Here is an 18,342-nt window from a genome sequence, read left to right as displayed (position 1 = left end):
ATTCCCCAACCGTAGAACAAGAGGGGTGGAGCCAGACATCTGTGGACTCTGGTGATGCCGTAAGAGGAGACCCAGAGGGCAGAGGAGGACTACCGAGAGCTGATGGGATGACCTCATGACATTGATGCTCTGGCTGGGAGGACTCAGCCCCGAAGGGGGTTTCAAGTTGATGAGAGAACTCAGCAGCAAGGAGAGAGGGAGGAAGGAGACGGAAGAAGAGTGGGCCTCTGTTGAGGCTCCAGCCTTTGCCACAAGGTCACTGCTTAGGGGCTCACCAGGAGCCAGTGTGGGGCTGAGCTGAGATGTATGGCACCTGATAGAGCTGGGTCCCAGGCACCAGGGAGGATCACCCAGAGAGTCACTGAACTCCACATGAGTGAGCCCAGGGGTGTGCTCTGCTCTGCTATTGCTTTGCCATGTGTCCTCAGACCACTCACGGATTCTCTGCGCCTCCGTTTCTCCACTGGTATAGCTGAAGGGTCTTTGAGCTGGGGAAATCCATTCTCCAACTAGGAGTGAGCTGAGCCTGGGAGTTGAAATGATAGCGTAGGAGCCTGGCATGTCTGAGTCAGCAGCCCAGCTGGGGACAAGGTGCAGAGGTGACAGCAGTAGCAGCAGGGGCCAGGGCAGCTGAGGGATCCTGGGAAGTCCTGGATCAGAGAGGCATCAGGTCAGGAGCCGCAGTCTGGGTGCCTTGGAAGCCAGCTGGCCGGCTGTGGCCTGAAGGAGCTGACTCACAGGGAGGGGGCAGCTGGAGCCAGCAACGGTATCCTAAGGTTTCCAAGAAGGGCACCCATCCACGGCTGAGCTGCAGGAGACAGTGTTGACAATGATGTCAGGGAACTTGAGCTACTGGGCAGCTGGACAGCTGCTCTCCCTGGGCCCCACCACCGAGGGCCACCACAGCCCCAGGCCCTGCCTACCTGCCCATACCTTAAGTTGCAGTCCCTAGGTCCTACTACATGGGACCACTGACATCAACACATCACCGAGAGACAGAAGCCCAGAGAAGGTCACAACCCAAGGTCACACAGGGAATTAGCACAGCCCAGGATCTAGAACCCAGGCCTCCTGACTCCCTGTCCAGTGCTCACACACTCTAGAAGCAGCTGGTTGCAGCTTGAAATCTTGGGAACCGTGGGGAAGAACACAACTGATTTCTGGCTGCATGAAGATAGACACTGTGACATTTTTCCAGAGGTGAAGTTCAGAGCCCCCACGCCTGCTTAGATTGTCTAGAAAGTGTGGTCTGAAGGTGCTACCCTTCTTCCAAACATATGCAGGGCTTTCTGGGAGGGACCTTAGCAATTTCAAGCAGCCTCCCCCACCCTACTCTGCCCAAAAAGGTTTATGGAGGCAGGGGGAGTCTGGTCCCATGATGCCAGGACCCAGGAGACCAGGAAAGCAAGTAGTTAGTAGAGATCTGAGAAGTGTTCTTTGAAAAATCAAGCCAACAAAAAAATGAAAATAAAACAAATCAGGTTTTAGAATGTGCATCCCTGGCCAGATGTGGGATGGGGCACCCGAAGTGGGCCCCAGCAGCTACTGCTTGTCCCTGTCCCTGTCCCTGCCACCTCCTCCCTGCGTCCGTGGGTCAGGTTTCACGACCTCAGCGCTCAGATTTTGCAGCATAAATTTGCGTCCAGGAAAGACCAGAGCAGAGGCTGAAGTAGGAGTGGAGAGAGAAAGAGAGCAGGTCCTAGGGGGTCCTGGGGTGCAGGCTGGCCGCTGAGGGTTCAGGATCTTCCGCCACGCGGCAGGACATCCTCGGAGGTTCCCAGATCTGAGACCCCGCACCTCCTGCGTGTCCTTGACAGCAGGTGGACTTTCCAGACCTGGCTGGTGACTCCAGTGCCCCCTAAATCCCAGAGGTGGCCCCCTTCCCCTTGTGCCCTGGCCGCAGCCCCTGGGATCCCGCGGACCCCCGGCCTGGCGGTGCAGGAGCGGTAGCAGGTCCGCGCGCCCTCTTGCCCGCCGCCGGCGCTGCTCAGCCGCGCCACTGGACTGAGCCGCTCCCGCTGCGCTCAGAGTCCGGGCCCTTGGCGCCATGCCAGGCCCGGCGGGCGTGCGCCCGGCGCGCAGCACTGCAGCGCTGGTCATATGAGCAGAAATGATGAGAAAAGCACTTTTTAATCTTTTCGCACTTGCTCTGCCCGCTCAAACAGTTGCAGGATGTCGATGACAGACTTGCTCAACGCTGAGGACATCAAGAAGGCGGTGGGAGCCTTTAGCGGTGAGCAGCGCGCTCCCCCTCCATCCCTCTCCCCTGGTCCACCTCCTGCACCCCTGCACTCCGCGGGTCCCGCAGCCTGAGGGTCTTCCCCAGCGCGCTTCTGCCCACACTTCCCACTGGGCGCCGGCGAGGTCGGGGCGGGGGCGTCCTTGGCAGTTCCCAAACTCTGTCCGGGCGAGACGTGGCGCAGGGAGCGGGCGGGGAAGCGGGCGCCCTGCCCAAGTTACAGAAACTTGAGGGTGCTGAAGGCCCGGTGGCTGGGAGGACTCAGGGTCCGGAACCAAGGGCGAAGGCCAGGGTCGGAGGAGGGATCGCCAGGGTCCTTGTACGAGCTCTCTGGACGTCCTCTTTAAGGCACGTGGAGAGGACTGCAGGGCGCATCCCCCTCTCCAAGCGACCCCTTTCCTGGACCCTCATTCTGAATAGGACTTTTCCCGCCAGGCGGTAGCCATTGTTGGCCCCCTGACTGCCCTAGTTCCTTTACTGAGATTCAGCAGCGGACCTGCGGGCGAGGTGACCTTCTGGATCCGGCGCACAGCTCTGCCCAAGCCTGCACGGGGCACCTTCAGTGCCTCAAACCTCGGGCCTCCTTAGGCGGGCCGGGGAGGGGAACTGGCAGTCTCACCTCTCCCAGCTGCCCGGGACTTCAGCGCTTAGCTGCCCGCCTTCCTCCTCCCCTGTCGTACAGATGGGGAAACCAGGGAACTGTCTTGGAGAGGACAACACAGTTGCCCAAGGTCACCGAGCTGGGCAGAAGGGGTATTAGACCTGGGTTGCCCAGCCTAGTGTCGGAGGTGGACAGGGCAACTTTCCTTGCCTCTAGCCGTGTGCTGAGGGGAAGAGAACATGACTTTCACAGTCACCTCCTGCACACAGACACACACACACACACACACACACCCCTACACATACACACATACACACACACACCCCTACACATACACACACACATACACACACACATACACATACACACACATATACACACACACACACACACACACATGATACAGGATCTAGCATTGTACCCTTCCCCAGGTGTTCTAAAAGAGGACCCCAAGATACAGAAAATTGCAGGTAGAAAAGGACCCCCATTTCCTTTCTGCTTTGTACCCCCTCCCCTGGGCACAAGAACCTCTCTGGGAAGCCACCCTCCCAGGGCCCTGGGATAACCCTCTCCCTTCACCTCATGCCCATCTGGGAAGAAACTTAACTGGGTATTTCTCAGGAGCCTCCCAACACCCCCTTCCCACTGCCTCCTAAATGGATTTCTACGCAGAGCCAGGACTTCCGGGTCTGCCCCTCCTCCTCCCTCTGTGTGACCTTGAAGGAAACCTGACCTTTCTATGTCAATTTTCTGGCCACACAGTCTGTGGCCAAGAAAGAAGGTCAACCCTCCTCCCCCTACTTCCAGGACCATGTTCATGCCCCCTTGAATTCCCCAGCCCACTCCCAACCAGCTGGCGCCCAAAAGGCTTCCTGGACACGAGGTTCTCAGAAGAACAAAAGCCTTTGGTTCTTAGGTGCTGCTCCCATCATCAGGAATGGGTGCAGTGGAGGCGGGGTGTGGGGGCAGGCTTGAGAGCCGGGGTGGTCTGGGTGTGAGCACACCTCTTCCACTCCCAGCCTTGTGACCTTGGACAGGGCATCCTCCCTTGCCCAGGCTCCCTCAGTCCTCCGATGGAGGTGGGTACCTCTCATTCCCCACAACTGGCATGCGGGAATCCATCAACAAATGCTTTGACGTCCTCCATTCTCCCACGCTTCCCTACCAGCCTTTCTGGTCCTTATTTGACCCTGCTCTTCCCCCCACAGCTATTGACTCCTTCGACCACAAAAAGTTCTTCCAAATGGTCGGCCTGAAGAAAAAGAGTGCGGATGATGTGAAGAAGGTGTTTCATATCCTGGACAAGGACAAAAGTGGCTTCATCGAGGAGGATGAGCTGGGGTAAGCGGAGGCCTGCAGGGGCTGCCCAGCCCACGGCTGTGCGAGAGGGAGTGGGGGCTGGGACTCTAGCTTCCAAGTGTCCATCAGACCTGCCTTTCACTCTGCCTGCTTCACAGAAAGTAACGGTGCGTGAAGGCAGTGCTCGGACCCAGGGCACCAGGGGAGAAGGCTTCCCGGCACTATTGCTTCGGAAGAGTAAAACCCTCAGCTGAAAGTGCAACTAACTAGGTTAAGTGATAGCCACTTAATATTGCTAATGGAGTGATGCTACTTAATAATTTAATACAAATGAAGAGGCAGTTTTTGTTGCTGCCTAGCACCATAGGCAGGGCAGAAAGCATTCACTTGAGTATTTCATTGATTTTCATTTGTCTGACAATTTCCACCTTCCTGCAGCCCCCAGCCCTCTGGTACTAGTGTGGCTGGTGCATTTTCTGGGCAAGCCAGGGATGCAGAACCAGCTCTGGGGGTCCAGGGGTCCTTGGAGAAAAGCAGAGAAGGAGAAGGCTGTGGCTAGGAAAATGTATGCCTCCATCTGCTAAACCATCTCCTGCCATAATCCCCTCGGCCACCCAGCCATGTCTACTGACTCAGGTTGCCTTATGTCACCTTCTGGCCAAGAAAGCCTTGAGTTTTGTCACAAAGAGAAGCAGGGGGGGTGGGTGCAGGGAGAGGCCTTCAAGTAGGGACTTCCCCAACCATCCTGTCTCCCCGCTAAACCATCTCACAAGGGTGCCTTCTGTCTAGAACCTTCATATTCTACCCACTTACATCCAACATGCATGCACACTTCTGCGCGCGCGCGCACACACACACACATTCACAGAGGCTGACTTCCCCCTGTCCTCCAGGCATCACCTTCACTGGGAAGCCTCCCTGCTCCTCCCCTCACCCCAGGCGGGCCGATACAGCTTCTGAGCGCCCTCCTCCACTTCCGCCCTCATTGTGCCCATCACACCGTGTGGTCTCTCTTGGAGCCCATGACCTCCTTATTTTTTTCAGTGCCTTCTGAAGATCACCACTGTGACCCCACTTTCCAGCATATGCCTGACACAGAAGTGACACTTAGTGGATACTTGTTGGATAAATTAACCAGTGTAGGTGCCCTCCCTGAAGTGGGATCAGCCCTTTGCTGAGGACAGCCTGTCCTTTCCTGAATACTCATCCACGAAAGCACAGCCACCGAGCAGGCTACCTGGCACAGAGCACCTGTGTGCGTGACTGCTGCTCGCTGCCTGTCCCAGCCACCCCTTTCCCCACGCAGACACCAGACCACCCTCCATCCAGCGTCCTGCAAGGAGACCTCGGCCTGACTCCCTCACCGGCTTTCTCCCTTTTCTCCTCCAGATTCATCCTAAAAGGCTTCTCCCCAGATGCCAGAGACCTGTCTGCTAAAGAAACCAAGACGCTGATGGCTGCTGGAGATAAAGATGGGGACGGCAAAATTGGGGTTGACGGTGGGTAGCGGTGACCTGGGGTCTGGGCATATTGTGGATCTTGGGGTGTTGGATGCAAAAAGTTTGAAGCTATGTCTGTCACAAGGAAGGGATGATATGGGGCCCCTCACTCCCCTAGATTGGAAGATAAAAATCAGTCCATTAGGTCTGAGAGCTCTGCCACATACTCCAGACAAAGGAAAACTGGTGTATTTTCCTAATTTGAAAACCTAAAAGGAGTAGATTCTGTTTTTCCTGCTGGGTAGGGGATCCAGGAGGATTAGGGATTTTTTTTTTTTTCCTGAACTCAGCCTGCACTTTTGCATGAATACTGATCCAAGCTCTGCGCAAACTGGCTGTGTGACCTTGGGCAGTGTCTCTCAATCACTGGGCCTCTGTCTCCCATCTGTAATCCAAGGAAACGAGGCCGACTAATCCCCAAGGATCCTCTACCTCTCACATTCTGATTCCAGGGATGGAAATTCCTATCTCCTCTCCTCCTCAGCATCTTGTCCTGGTGTCCTGTAACCCCAAGTCTCAAAACCTGTTTGGGTTTTACTCAAATGTACTATTCTAGCCTTGCAGCAGAGCCAGGAAAAACAGTAAGCCAGAAATCAGCGGGGAATTCGGACGGGGAATACCTGGTCCTGCCTTGCTTTGCAAGCTTCGATGTTAGCACAGATGAGAGACCAGTGGCCCACCGTCCACTCCTTTCTCCATTTGGCTCCATGTGGCATTCATACAGCGCACCCACATTGCCATCTCTCTTAGCATCATGACTTCCTCAGGAATTATCTCCAGTTTGCAGGTGGGCAAACGGACTTTGACGGTGCTTAGCCTAGTTCAAAAGAGCTAGGACACAGTGGTGGGGCAGGGATTTAGAACTAGGCCTGAATGAGTGTTTGCAGCATGCTAAGCTGCTATTTGCTCCCATAATGGGCTTTTCTGCTGATCTCAGAGAAAACTGTGTGTAGGTGCTTGGTCTCTGGGCCCCAGGCTATCTCGGTTCAAATCCCAGCCCTCCTGCTTTCGAGCTGTGTGACCGTGCACAATTAGATAACTACTCTGGGCCTCTGTTTTCTCATCTCTGAACTGAACATAATGATAATTCCTATAGGGTGATTACAAGGGTTAGATGTGTTAATATGTAAAGTGCCTAGAGTAAATGCTATGTATGCATTTATTAGCTAATTCATTTAAAACTAGGGACTGTGTTGCATTCATCCTTCTAGCCCCAGTATCTAGCCAATACCCCACACAAAGCAGGTTCTTCATAAACATCTGTGCCTGAGTATAAAACCCAGACCCCCATGCTCTGCTCCCTCTCTGCCCCTTGCCAGCTGTGACCTTGAACACATCACCTCTGCACACCTACGTTCCCTTGCCTGGCAAATGGGGTGCATGAGCTTCTCCTAAGACCTGTCTGGACTCGTTGTGAAAATTAAGTTTCTGTGAATACAAAATTGCTTTGGGAAAGGTACAAGGAATATGAAAGTAGGTGTATGCTTATGAGCTAGAGGGATTTTTGTTGTTGTTGTTTATTTCTTTTTTGTTTGTTTGTTTCCTGCCAGTAACGAGAATGGAGAATCCCTATCAAGGTCAAATGCAGGGGGTCCCCTGGCTGTCTGATGCCAGCTGCCCTTCTTGTGGCTAGGAGGGAGGGAGGTGGTTTTAAAGGAGTGGAGTAGAGGGTATTGGAAAGGCATCATTGGCTTGGCTGCTCCTCGGGCTTCTGGTGCTTGGCAGATCCTCCCTCACACCCCCATCCCCACCAGTCTGCTTATCAGACAGCTCCACCCCAAGGCTTGGCTCCCACCTCAACCCTGACCCAGGCCTCCAGACCTGCCTTCCATTTTTATTTGCAGCCAATATGCCGTAGCTCAGAAGCCCTGGGCCGGGTCTTCATGGCTGACTGCTCACAGACAACCTACATGATGAAGAAAAACCAAGCCAGACCTGGCCCAGTTCCCTGCCTCCCTCCCTCCCTCCCTGCCACACTCAGATCTTAAAGCATCAACTAAACTCTTCTAACAGATCCAGCAGATGTTGACTGAGTAGCAACTCTGTGCCTGGCAATGGAAGAGATAAAAATAATTCAGGCCCATTTCCTGACTGGGTGCCCCTGAGCACCTGCTCCTTAGCCCTGAGCCCCAGCTTCCTCATCTGTAAACTAGGCATTATAACGTGAGAATGAGGCCTGTAGTGCCCAGCACATAGCAAATGCTCAATAAACGGCAACTCCAATGCCTTATTTATTTATTTATTTATTTAGAGACAGTGTTTCTCTGTTGCCCAGGCTGGAGTGCAGTGGTATAATCTCAGCTCCCTGCAACCTCCGCCTTCTGGGTTTAAGCAATTCTCCTGCCTCAGCCTCCCGAGTAGCTGGGACTGTAGACATGCACCACCATGCCCAGCTAATTTTTGTATTTTTACTGGAGATGGGGTTTCACCATGTTGGCCAGGCTGGTCTTGAACTCTTGGCCTCAAGTCATCTGCCCACCTCAGCCTCCCAAAGTGCTGGGGTTACAAGCATAAGCCACCCACCTGGCCATACAATGTCATTTTTATTGTCTGCACATTGCTTGCAGCTCTACACATATACACAAACAAGTGATAGTGCCAGCCAGAGGCAGAGGTGCAGGCTTCAGGCATTTTGTGCAGACTTGGAGGCTATGCTGCAGGCTGTAGGGGACAGAGGGAGTGGGGTCCAGGCAAGGCATTGGCATCAGCTGGAAACTGTAGGGTATGTTCAGAAAGGGGCAAGAAGATTGTTTTGCCAAGAATGGGAGGAAAGACTTATTAGCTGGGCATGTCATGTGTGTCCAGCCCAGTGCTGGGTTTGGTTACCTCATTTGACCTTGGGATGACAGAAGACAAAAGTGCAGATGTAGAAAGGGCAGCCCAGGGAGTGAGTGCAAGGTCACACTGCCAGCAAGTGCGAGGGCCAGGATTCAAACCCAAAAGCATGGTCCAGGCCCACCTGTGCAGCCTCCATTGAGCTCATAGGCAAGACATAAAATAGACAATGAGCACAGACCACCCTGAGGCACTGGGGCCCCACACCTCATGCTTTTGAGGTGGGAAGATGCGGATGCCCCCTTCCTCACTCCCAACCCCCTAACGCAGGAAGGGTGGGTGCCGTGATGCCCAATAGGTGGTGAGATGGGAAGCAGAGCCTTTTTGGGGCCCAGGACATTCTGTTTCAGATACTCTGCTTTGCTGTCACTCTCTCTTAAGGCCAGAGGGCCCAAGCCCCACCTATAGCTGGAAGATGCCTTCAGCTCCTGGTAGGATCTGGGGCATGTCCCAGAGAGCCCTTCTGACCATGAAGTGCCTCATCTTTAAAACCACGAGGCACGCCGGGCGTGGTGGCTCACACCTGTAATCCCAGCACTTTGGGAGGCCAAGGCAGGTGGATCACAAGGTCAGGAGTTCGAGACCAGCCTGACCAACATGGCAAAACCCTGTCTCTACTAAAAATAAAAAAATTAGCCGGGTGTGGTGGCACATGCCTGTAATCCCAGCTACTCAGGAGGCTGAGGCAGCAGAATCACTTGAACCTGGGAGGTGGAGGTTGCCGTGAGCTGAGGTCACACCATCGCACTCCAGCCTGGACAACAGAGCAAGACTCTGTCAAAACAAAAACAAAAACAAAAAACAAACCATGGGGCAGATAACTAGCCAGTTACTGGGGTACACTCCAGCCCTGGAATTTCACAGATGTCCCAGTGGATAAACGTCTACACAGAGGACCACTTCAGTATTTTGGCTCAGCTGCGTGACCTTGAATGACGATGGCAATAGCATCTAACTTCATAGAGCACTCAATACATGCCAGGCACTGTGCTTAGCATTCCCCTCATTTAATCTTCCTAGCTATCTCTGAAATGTATACTACTATGATTCCCATTTTATAGATGAGCACACTCAGGCTCAGAGAGACTAAGGGCTTGCATAAACCCTTTAGGCTAGGAAGAGAAAAGATCAAGGTCTGAAGTCAGGTCTGTTGAGCTCCAAAGCACATGACCTGTGCTGCCTGCTTCATTCATTCATTCATTCATAGTTTAGTTTATGATAAGATGATTTTATTGATTGACTTATTGCCTATTTCTTTCTCCTCCACTAGGATGTCAGGTCCGCTGAACAGGAACTTTGTTTTGTTCAGTTCTAATCCCAGCACCTAGCATAGGGCCTGGCCCATAGTGAGAGAACAAGAAAAGTGTATTGGTTGAATGAATGAATGAATGAATGAATGAATGAATGAATGAATGAATTGAACAAGTGCTCAGTTCTGGGCAGCACTGTGCAGTGATGAGGACGCACAACTGCTGTATGTAGGGGGAGATGATCTGCAAGCTGAGGTTGGGGATCTGTGGGGACTTGTCTGTAGCAGGTGCTGGGAGAGCCCCAAACCAGGGACTGCCTCTCTTCCCTGCTCTGTTTGTCCTTCTGAAGGTGAGTGATATTTACCAGGTTCTTGAAGATCCTGTATTGAAGGGAGGGGGTAGGAAGACAAAGTTCTAATAATAACCCTTTGCATTCCTGTCTCTGGGGCAACTACTTCCAGGAAACTCAAAGGCTTTTATAGATGTGGTTGATTGATTCTCAAAGGCCACCCTAAAAGGCTGGTGCAGAGCTGATATGGGGAGGGGCTGAAGGCTGAAAAGGAAAGAGAAGCTAGAAAAAGAGGCGAAGGGTGCCAAAAAAAATCTTTGTTAAAGCACCTGCGGTTGCAAAGCCCAGGCATAAAAAGCAGACAAAGCAGACTATGTGGCAGGTGCCTTTTCAAATACTTCACCTTCACAGCGGGTCTCCAGCTGGGAGTCGGTGTAGCATCACCTGGAGGGCCTTTGGCAACACAGATGGCTGTGCCAGACCCAGGAGTTTCTGATTTCTTAGGTGGAGCCCACACTTTTGCATTTCTAACAAGTTAGCAGATGGTGCTAATGATCTGGCGAACCACACTTAGAGGACCACTGCCTTACAATAATCCTAGAAAGTAGATGCCATCGCTATCGCCATTTTGCAAGTGAAGAAGCTGAGGTATCGCGAGAAGTGACATGTCCAGGGTCTCTCTGTAGCACAGCTAGGACTGAGGCACAGTGGTCCAGCCAGGACCCTCTGCCATCCTGCCTCACATGGGCATGTGTCCCCAGCCTGGACCTTCCAAACTCAATGCCTGCCCCCGCAGAATGTGCCGACCGACAGGAATCGAGGTTAGCATCCGTTCCCACTTCCTGTGTGCCAAGTGCTGCCCATAGGCCTTACCTCTTTTAACTCATTCAAACCTCCCAACAGCTCTACAAGATCTTTATTACTGATACATACAAGGAAACTGAGGCCCAGGGAAGCAGAGCGACTTGCTGTGAAGCCTCGGGGCCCTCTTCAAACCTTGACTCCTCATATCTTGCTGCAGAGAAGATCCGCAGGCCCCACGCGCACACGTGCCTACACGCAGTCCTAGTTACATTCTTCCCGAAACCCATTCCCGGTGATGGATCCACTGCCCTCTGCTTTAAGCGTGTCTAGACTCAAGAGTCTGGGGTTTGCATTTTGCTTCTGTTGCTGAAACGTAGTCATCATTATTGTCTAACCTTGCAGCCCCCTCGCCACTCACTCCCATGCCTGAAAGAATTTACCTTTTCTGCTTCCCTCTGGCAAAATCTGTTCTCTTTTATCTTTAAGTAGCCTATTTACTGTGAGAGGATGAGCGATAGCGTGAGGCCTTGGGCTGTGGTGGAGCCCCTGAGTCAGGCAGAAATTAGAAAGCCAAATGTTGGGGGTCAGCCGTGGGAATGGCTGTATCTTTTCCTCTTTCATGACATCCATTCCCACACCTGGAAAGTGGGGAGAAAAATACTCACCCTACAGGGTTGTTGCTCAAATGAAGGGAATGTTCTGGAAATGATTCCTTTCCTCTTATTTTATGGGAATGCTTTGCTTGTCACCCACCTAAAACCTTTTGAAAGTGGTGGAATCTCAATCCTCAACAGAAATGAAATGGAGTCTAAAGCAGGAGAAAAGTGAGAGAGGGATAGAAGGAGAATTTGCCGGTCTCCCTGTAATTCTAGCTCTCCGGCCTCTATGGGGATTTGATTTCTAAGTAGGACAAGATGCTCATATCAAGGCCAGCCCAGGGTTTTGAGGGCAGAGCCCTAAGGTGCACTATGCTTTGTCCCATTTCACTGCACCCTGGTACCAGCTCAGTGAGGTCTAGGGGACACTGTGATCCCCACTGAGAGACGTGAAAACCAAAGCCCCGTAGACAGTAAGTGCCAAAGTCACATAGCAAGTCCTTGGCCCAACGGGACCCGGGTCTCCTGACTCCACCACTCCCTCCCCTAAGCTGAGCTGAGACGTTTTAGTTATAAATGGCTTCTGTGCTTAGCAAGCTGCTCCTTTTATTCCCGTGTGGACTTTCCCTAGCTCTGGCCTTATGCTGCACTAGAAAAGATTTAGCAAGGGGAGAGGAAGCAGTCCTCCTTACATAACTGGCCTTCTGTGAAAGGGAGCAGCTGCTTGGTGGAAAAAGACATTCCCCTCCATGCATCCCTCTGCTTCTGCCTCTGGGGGTTGCAGCTTGAGTTAGAATGCGGGGCCATTTAACTCCAACCGTTGAGGAAGAGACGCACCCTGGCCCCGGCCACGCCTGTTGGAATCTTTCTAGCTGAGTGACACTCAGCCTCAGTTTCTCTGTAAATAAAATGAAGATAAGAGAACCGACGAGGATGAAGTGGAATAACACACCGCGCGGTGCCTGGCACAGAGTGAGCCGCAGAACTGTTGACGCGGCCTCCTTGTGGCTATCTGGCTTGACCCGGAGTGACTCTGCCTCCCAGTTCTCCGGGATGGGAAGGTGATCCCTGTTTGAGATACCAATTTATAAGAAACCGAGCCCGGGAGCTATTTAGAGGCGAGGTGATAAACCAGGAGGCCGGCTCCTTCATCCCGGTCATCACGGTCATCACGACAGAGGGAGGGAAAGAGCCTTCCAGCCGCTGACTCAATGGCTGGCTCAGTTTCGCTTTGGGCCATCACTGTGTGCCGGTCTCACCTGTCAATAGCTTCTAAATTTGTCCAATCCCCACAGCCTTGGACTAGGGCAGACCTAATTAGGCTAATTTCAGTTTCCTAAGGGAAAGAAAAGAACAGAATCCTCCAGTTCTCTGATCCTCCCTCTGCTGCCTCCCTCCCACCCCCGTCCCTACCGTCTACCTCCTTCGTCTCTTTCTGATTGGACAATGACGACATCTGCGAGCTGGCCCCAGAGGGGGTTGGGCGAGGTTTTAGCCTGCAAAGGTACTGCTGTACTTGCATGTCTTAGAAGAGAATGATGATTCTGGATGCCTCCAAAGGAAGACTGTCTCTTCTACCTGTCAACATTAAGAGTTGATTTAGTCGCATTCCCACTGTGTGCCAGGCACTGTGCTGGGTACTCCTTCTCCATTATCTCATGGAGCCTTTACCATAACCCTATAAGGAGATAGTCCCAGTATCCCCATTTTATAGACGAGGAAACTGAGGATCAGGAACTAAGTTGCCGTGGATGGGTGTGCCGGAGGTGGGATGCTATTCGTCTCACTGATGGGATAGATGGGTTGGAAACTTGTACCAGGTCAGCTGGTTGCTCTTTAGGTTTTCTGTGCCCTCTGTTTATATCTTCCTTTTCCTGCTTAGTTTCAGGACTTTCGTGGTTAATGTTATGTCAAAGCTCCAACCTGTGTCCGTTGTGCTGGGGAGATCCACACAGGAGGTGGAACTAACACTTAGAAGTTACTATGTGCCAGTCATGTTACCGCTTCTGGTCTTTCTAATAGCTATCTAAACAGGCATTATTATATCCACTTTACAAATGAGAAAACTGAGCTTCAGCGAGCTAAAGTAGTGACTGATGGTCACCTAGCCAGGTAGTGATGGAACAAGATTCAGACGTAGGTCCGGGGTTGCTGGACGGTTGCAGGTAGGTGCCGGGATGGAGGCAGGAAATACTGGGATCATGGAGACAAACAATGGCAACATGAACAACAATGATGCTAACAATTACCAGTTACAGTACCATTTAGAGCCTCCTGCTTCTGCCAGGCAGTAGCCAGGCATTTTATAGGTTTGGTTTCAAAGTGGCTTGAGGTATAGAAACACTTTGGTTACAACATCACCGGATACCGAGAGCTTGCTGTGCATCAGGCCTGTGACCAAGAGCTTTAGTGCTGGCTCCTCTGAACAACTTAAGGAAGTAGGTACTATCATGAGCTCCATTTGACAGATGAGGTGAAGCATCTAGTTGAAGGCCACAGGAACAAGAAATGGGAGCTGGGTGTTACCCCCAGCTTGCTTGCTCCAAACACCATGTGACTGCCAGAAAGGCGTCTTCTAGACCCAACACTCACTCATAAGAAAACCAGACCAGGGAGGATGAGGTGTGTTGTCCAAGGACAGCAGCAGATGCCAAAGCCAAGACTAGAACCTGATCGTTCAAAGCTGCATTCGCCATCCTGGGATCCTACCTACTGCCCGTTCAGCTGACCTAGAGTTTATGGGATCTTTGTTTGTGGGTTTTTTTTTTTTTTGAGACAGAGTCTCACTGTGTCACCCAGGCTGGAGTGCGGTGGTGTGATCTCAGCTCACTGCAATCTCCATCTCCGCGGTTCAAGCCATTCTCCTGCCTCAGCCTCCTGAGTACCTGGGATTACAGGTGCGCGCCACCATGCCTGGCTAACTTTTGTATTTTTAGTAGAGACGGGGTTTCACCATGTTGGTCAGGCTGGTCTCGAACTCCTGACCTTGTGATCTACCCACCTCGGCCTCCCAAAGTGTTGGGATTACAGGCATGAGCCAACGCACCCAGCCAGTTATTTGTTTTTCTTTAAGGAGAGACCTGGGCATTTTAGAGGAAGGGTTTGGCTAGGAGACCCGTTAGTTAATTGACTGGCTCCTAAGAGCTCAGCCCTGAGGCAGACATGAAAGGCACGGAAGAGGTGGCTCCTGCCCTCAATTTATCTACAAAGTCCCCTGTTGAAGGTTCTGAGGGGATAAAATTAGAATTCCGTGTTCTCCGCTGAAGGCCAGTGCATGTGGCTATTGTGATGTCCTGGCTGCTTCAGAATAGATTGCAAGGTGGGCAGAGGGGCTGATTTAAGAGGCTTTCAAAAACCCCATAGCTCCAAAGTACCTCCCAAAGTCTGACTCCAAAATGCCTGACTTTCCATCACTGGAGAGTCCCTCATTGGTGTCCCGGGGCCCCCATCACACCAGCTGCACCAAATCCCATCTAGTGTGAAGGTGATCAACGGACTCTTTACCGATGAGCAGCCTGAGAGCCCATAATTTCTAGAGTGAGGATGAAGGGGTCAGTGCAGGCTGGAGCACAGAGAGGACCAGCTTCCCCTCTTGACAGTCTCTCCACGAGCAGGCGATGGCAGACAGGCTCATGCATCCTTTATCCCAGGACAGAGAAACTCAGTGTCCCCAAACAGGGAATGCCAGTGCTGGCTGAAATGACAGGTTTAAGTTGGAGAGGGCTCATGCTTCTGCCTGAGCCGGGACGCTAGCCCTCTCAGAAGTAGCCTCTCCACATTCGTGTAGGGGGTTCCTGAGGCCGGAGGCCAAGTCCTGGCTCTGGCTCTTGTTTTCCACATGACCCTGACACCTCACCTTCCCAGCCTCCATTTCCCCATCTATAAAATTAGAATCCTCCCAGACTGTCATGTGAATTATATGAAGTAAGTTAGAGCTTGTTGAACCTTAAGAAGGACTCATGAGCCATCTCATCCATCCATCCATCCATCCATCCATTCATCCATCCATCCATCCATCCTCCGTCTATCCATCCAGCCATTCATACTTCTCTCCTTCCCTCCATCCATCCACCAACTCCTCATCCATCCATCCATCCATCCATCCATCCATCCATCCATCCATCCCTCCATCCATCTACTCCATCCTTCCGTCCCACTATCCCTCCCTCCATCTGTCCATCCATCCCTCCATCCATCCACCCAGTGCTTATTTACGAGCACCTACTGTGTGCCAGGAACACTGTGGCTGCCAGGAGAGCAGTGAACGAGAGAGAGGCTCCCCTGCCCTCCAGAGTTTGTATTCTAGTAGGGGGAGACCGACAAAAATAAGTGCATATATAAGATCATTTCAGAGAGTGCCAAGGACTATGAAGTAAATAAAAAAGGACTAATGAGATGGGGTGGTGATATCTGAGCTGGGACATGCGTCACTCTATACCTAGGTCAAAGTAGGTCAGAAACTACTGGGATGAAGAAGGAAGCCTAAAAGCATTTCTAGCTTGAATCATGTCTGCTGTGTGACCACGGTCAAGCTGCTTAACTTTCGAGCCTCAGTTTGTTTCCCCATCTGTAAAATACAGGCAAAGGTGTGTCTCTCATGGAGTAGTCGTGAGGATTCAGTGAGATAATATATGCAAAATGCTTCCCACATTGGCATTCAATAAATGTTAGTTACTAGCTATAATTAATAAAAGTACTACGAATAAAAAACATCTCAAAATAACCACCTGCCCCACCGAGGTCCTGGAAGATCACAGACTCCTGGCTGAGAAAGTAAGCACTTTCACACCTGCCCTGTGGGAGGGACTCTGTACAAGTGTTTGTTGTTTTTGTATTTATTTGATACTCCATCCTTGGCACTGCTGTTACCACTCAGCCAGAGAGCCTTGGAGTTTCAAGACCAGCTGGTGGACCCTCACTCTCGGTCCCGCCCTGCATCCCCCATATCCAGGTCACCCACCTTTCCTATCCTAGGACACCCTAGGGACAGGAGAGCATGGTGTCTATTTCCTAAGTCAAACCCCAGAAAAGTGAGGCACCCAGGTATGTTATGTGTCCCTTCATCTGGCCAGGGGCAGTGCCAGGTTATTTATTTATTTATTTATTTATTTATTTATTTTTTGAGACAGAGTCTCGCTCTGTCACCAGGTTGGAGTGCAGTGGCGCAATCTCGGCTCACTGCAACCTCCACTTCCTGGGTTCAAGCCATTCTCCTGCCTCAGCCTCCCAAGTAGCTGGGACTACAGGCACGCATCACCACGTCCCGCTAATTTTTGTATTTTTAGTAGAGACAGGGTTTCACCATGTTGGCCAGGATGGTCTCAATCTCTTGCCCTCGTGATCCACCTTCCTCGGCCTCCCAAAGTGTTGGGATTACAGGGGTGAGCCACCGTGCCCAGCCCAGTGCCAGGTTATTTCTACAACACAGCATGTGTTGGTTTGGTTTTTTGTGTGTGTGTTTTTTCACTTTTTAAATTTTGAAATAATTGTAGATATACAGAAGAATTGCAATGATAGTACAGAGAGTCCTGTACACCCTTCACCCAGCTCCCCCGATGTTAATATTTTACATAACCACAGTACAATGATGAAAACTAAGAAACTGCATAGGTGGGGTTTTACATTTGTATTCCATACAAAGTCCAGGGAGGACGCAGCTCACCTCAAATGAGTCCCAGATACTTTTTGTGGCCTTTTTGAAGCCATTTCACGACCAGTTTTTTATTTGTCTTTCCCAAGGAATTATTACTGGCCCCTCTCTTCACTCCACTGACAGATGAGGAAACCAAAACCCAGACAGATACATTTTCCAGCAAATAGGGCCAGACTAGGCCTAGAAGCCCTAACTTTCAATCCCCAGCCTGTGATCTCCCCACATCACAACACTGCATTTTATTTTTTCTTTCTTTCTTTTTCTGTTGTTGTTTTGTTTTATTTTGTTTTGACACGGAGTCTCATTCTGTTGCCCATGGTGAAGTGCAGTGGCACAATCTCAGCTTACTGCAACCTCTGTCTTCTGGGTTCAAGCAATTCTCCTGCCTCAGCCTTTGGAGTAGCTGGGATTACAGACCCATCATGTTCCACCTCACTTCACTCATCTGCCCACTCATTCATTTATTCATTCATTCATGTTCACACTCACACTCTGGGACTCCTGCAGCAGAAGCAAGAACCCAGAGAAAGCACCACCCAGGGCCCTGCAGTCAGGTATGGACAGTCTCTCTTGCATTCCAGCCTCTGACTCACTTTCCTTTGTCATTTTCTTCTGCAGAATTCTCCACTCTGGTGGCTGAAAGCTAAGAAGCACTGACTGCCCCAGGTCTTCCACCTCTCTGCCCTGAACACTCAATCTCAGCCCCTCTTGCCACCCTCCTGCGTTTCTGTTCAGTTTGTTTATGTTATTTTTTACTCCCCCCATCCCCTGTGGCCCTCTAATGACACCATTCTTCTGGAAAATGCTGGAGAAGCAATAAAGGTTGTACCAGTCAGACTCTGCTTGCTGAGGAAGACCCAGGCCTAGTCAGGCATTGGCTTTCCAGATGCATCTGGGCAGGGGGTGGGGGCCAGATTGCGACAGTTAGAAAAGATGTGATAGGAGAGAATGGAAGGGAACAGCCTCTTTTCTGCGCTAGGTACTAAGCATGGCACTCTACAGAGGTTACCCACTTACTCCCTAACACCACCCCATAAGGTCGGTGATGAAACTCCCATTCTCTAAAAAACTAAGTCTCAGAGAGGGGAAGTGATGTGTCTAAGCCCATAAAGATAGGATTTGTTAGTATTGGGGTTTGAATGCAGGTCCATGGTTGAGTAGGTGGGTGGATGGATGGATGGATGGATGGATGAACGGATGGATGAATGGGTGGGTGGGTGGATGGATGGATGGATGGATGGATGGATGGATGGATGGATGGATAGATGGATGGATGG

General features: G+C 51.4%; 1 protein-coding gene across 1 annotated transcript; it reads left to right on the top strand.

Annotated features, from left to right (window-relative positions):
- Window positions 1-2,083: 2,083 nt before the first annotated feature.
- On the top strand, window positions 2,084-17,902 carry LOC105464510 (parvalbumin). The gene is made up of 4 exons (XM_011712483.2): window positions 2,084-2,233; window positions 4,049-4,181; window positions 5,529-5,638; window positions 17,684-17,902. Exons 1-4 carry the CDS (start codon window positions 2,173-2,175, stop codon window positions 17,710-17,712), a joined length of 333 nt encoding a protein of 110 aa, XP_011710785.1. The 5' UTR covers window positions 2,084-2,172; the 3' UTR covers window positions 17,713-17,902.
- The last annotated feature ends 440 nt before the right edge of the window (window positions 17,903-18,342 follow it).

The sequence above is a fragment of the Macaca nemestrina genome, chromosome 15 (genome assembly GCF_043159975.1).
Source record: "Macaca nemestrina isolate mMacNem1 chromosome 15, mMacNem.hap1, whole genome shotgun sequence".
NCBI lineage: Eukaryota > Metazoa > Chordata > Mammalia > Primates > Cercopithecidae > Macaca > Macaca nemestrina.
This window is presented reverse-complemented; position numbering and strand designations above follow the sequence as displayed.

Coding starts and splice junctions, on each gene's coding strand:
- LOC105464510 (XM_011712483.2), top strand. CDS start 2,173: ATGTCGATGACAGACTTGCTCAACGCTGAGGACATCAAGAAGGCGGTG. Junction 2,234..4,048: donor GGCGGTGGGAGCCTTTAGCG/GTGAGCAGCGCG, acceptor TTCCCCCCACAG/CTATTGACTCCTTCGACCAC. Junction 4,182..5,528: donor ATCGAGGAGGATGAGCTGGG/GTAAGCGGAGGC, acceptor TTTCTCCTCCAG/ATTCATCCTAAAAGGCTTCT.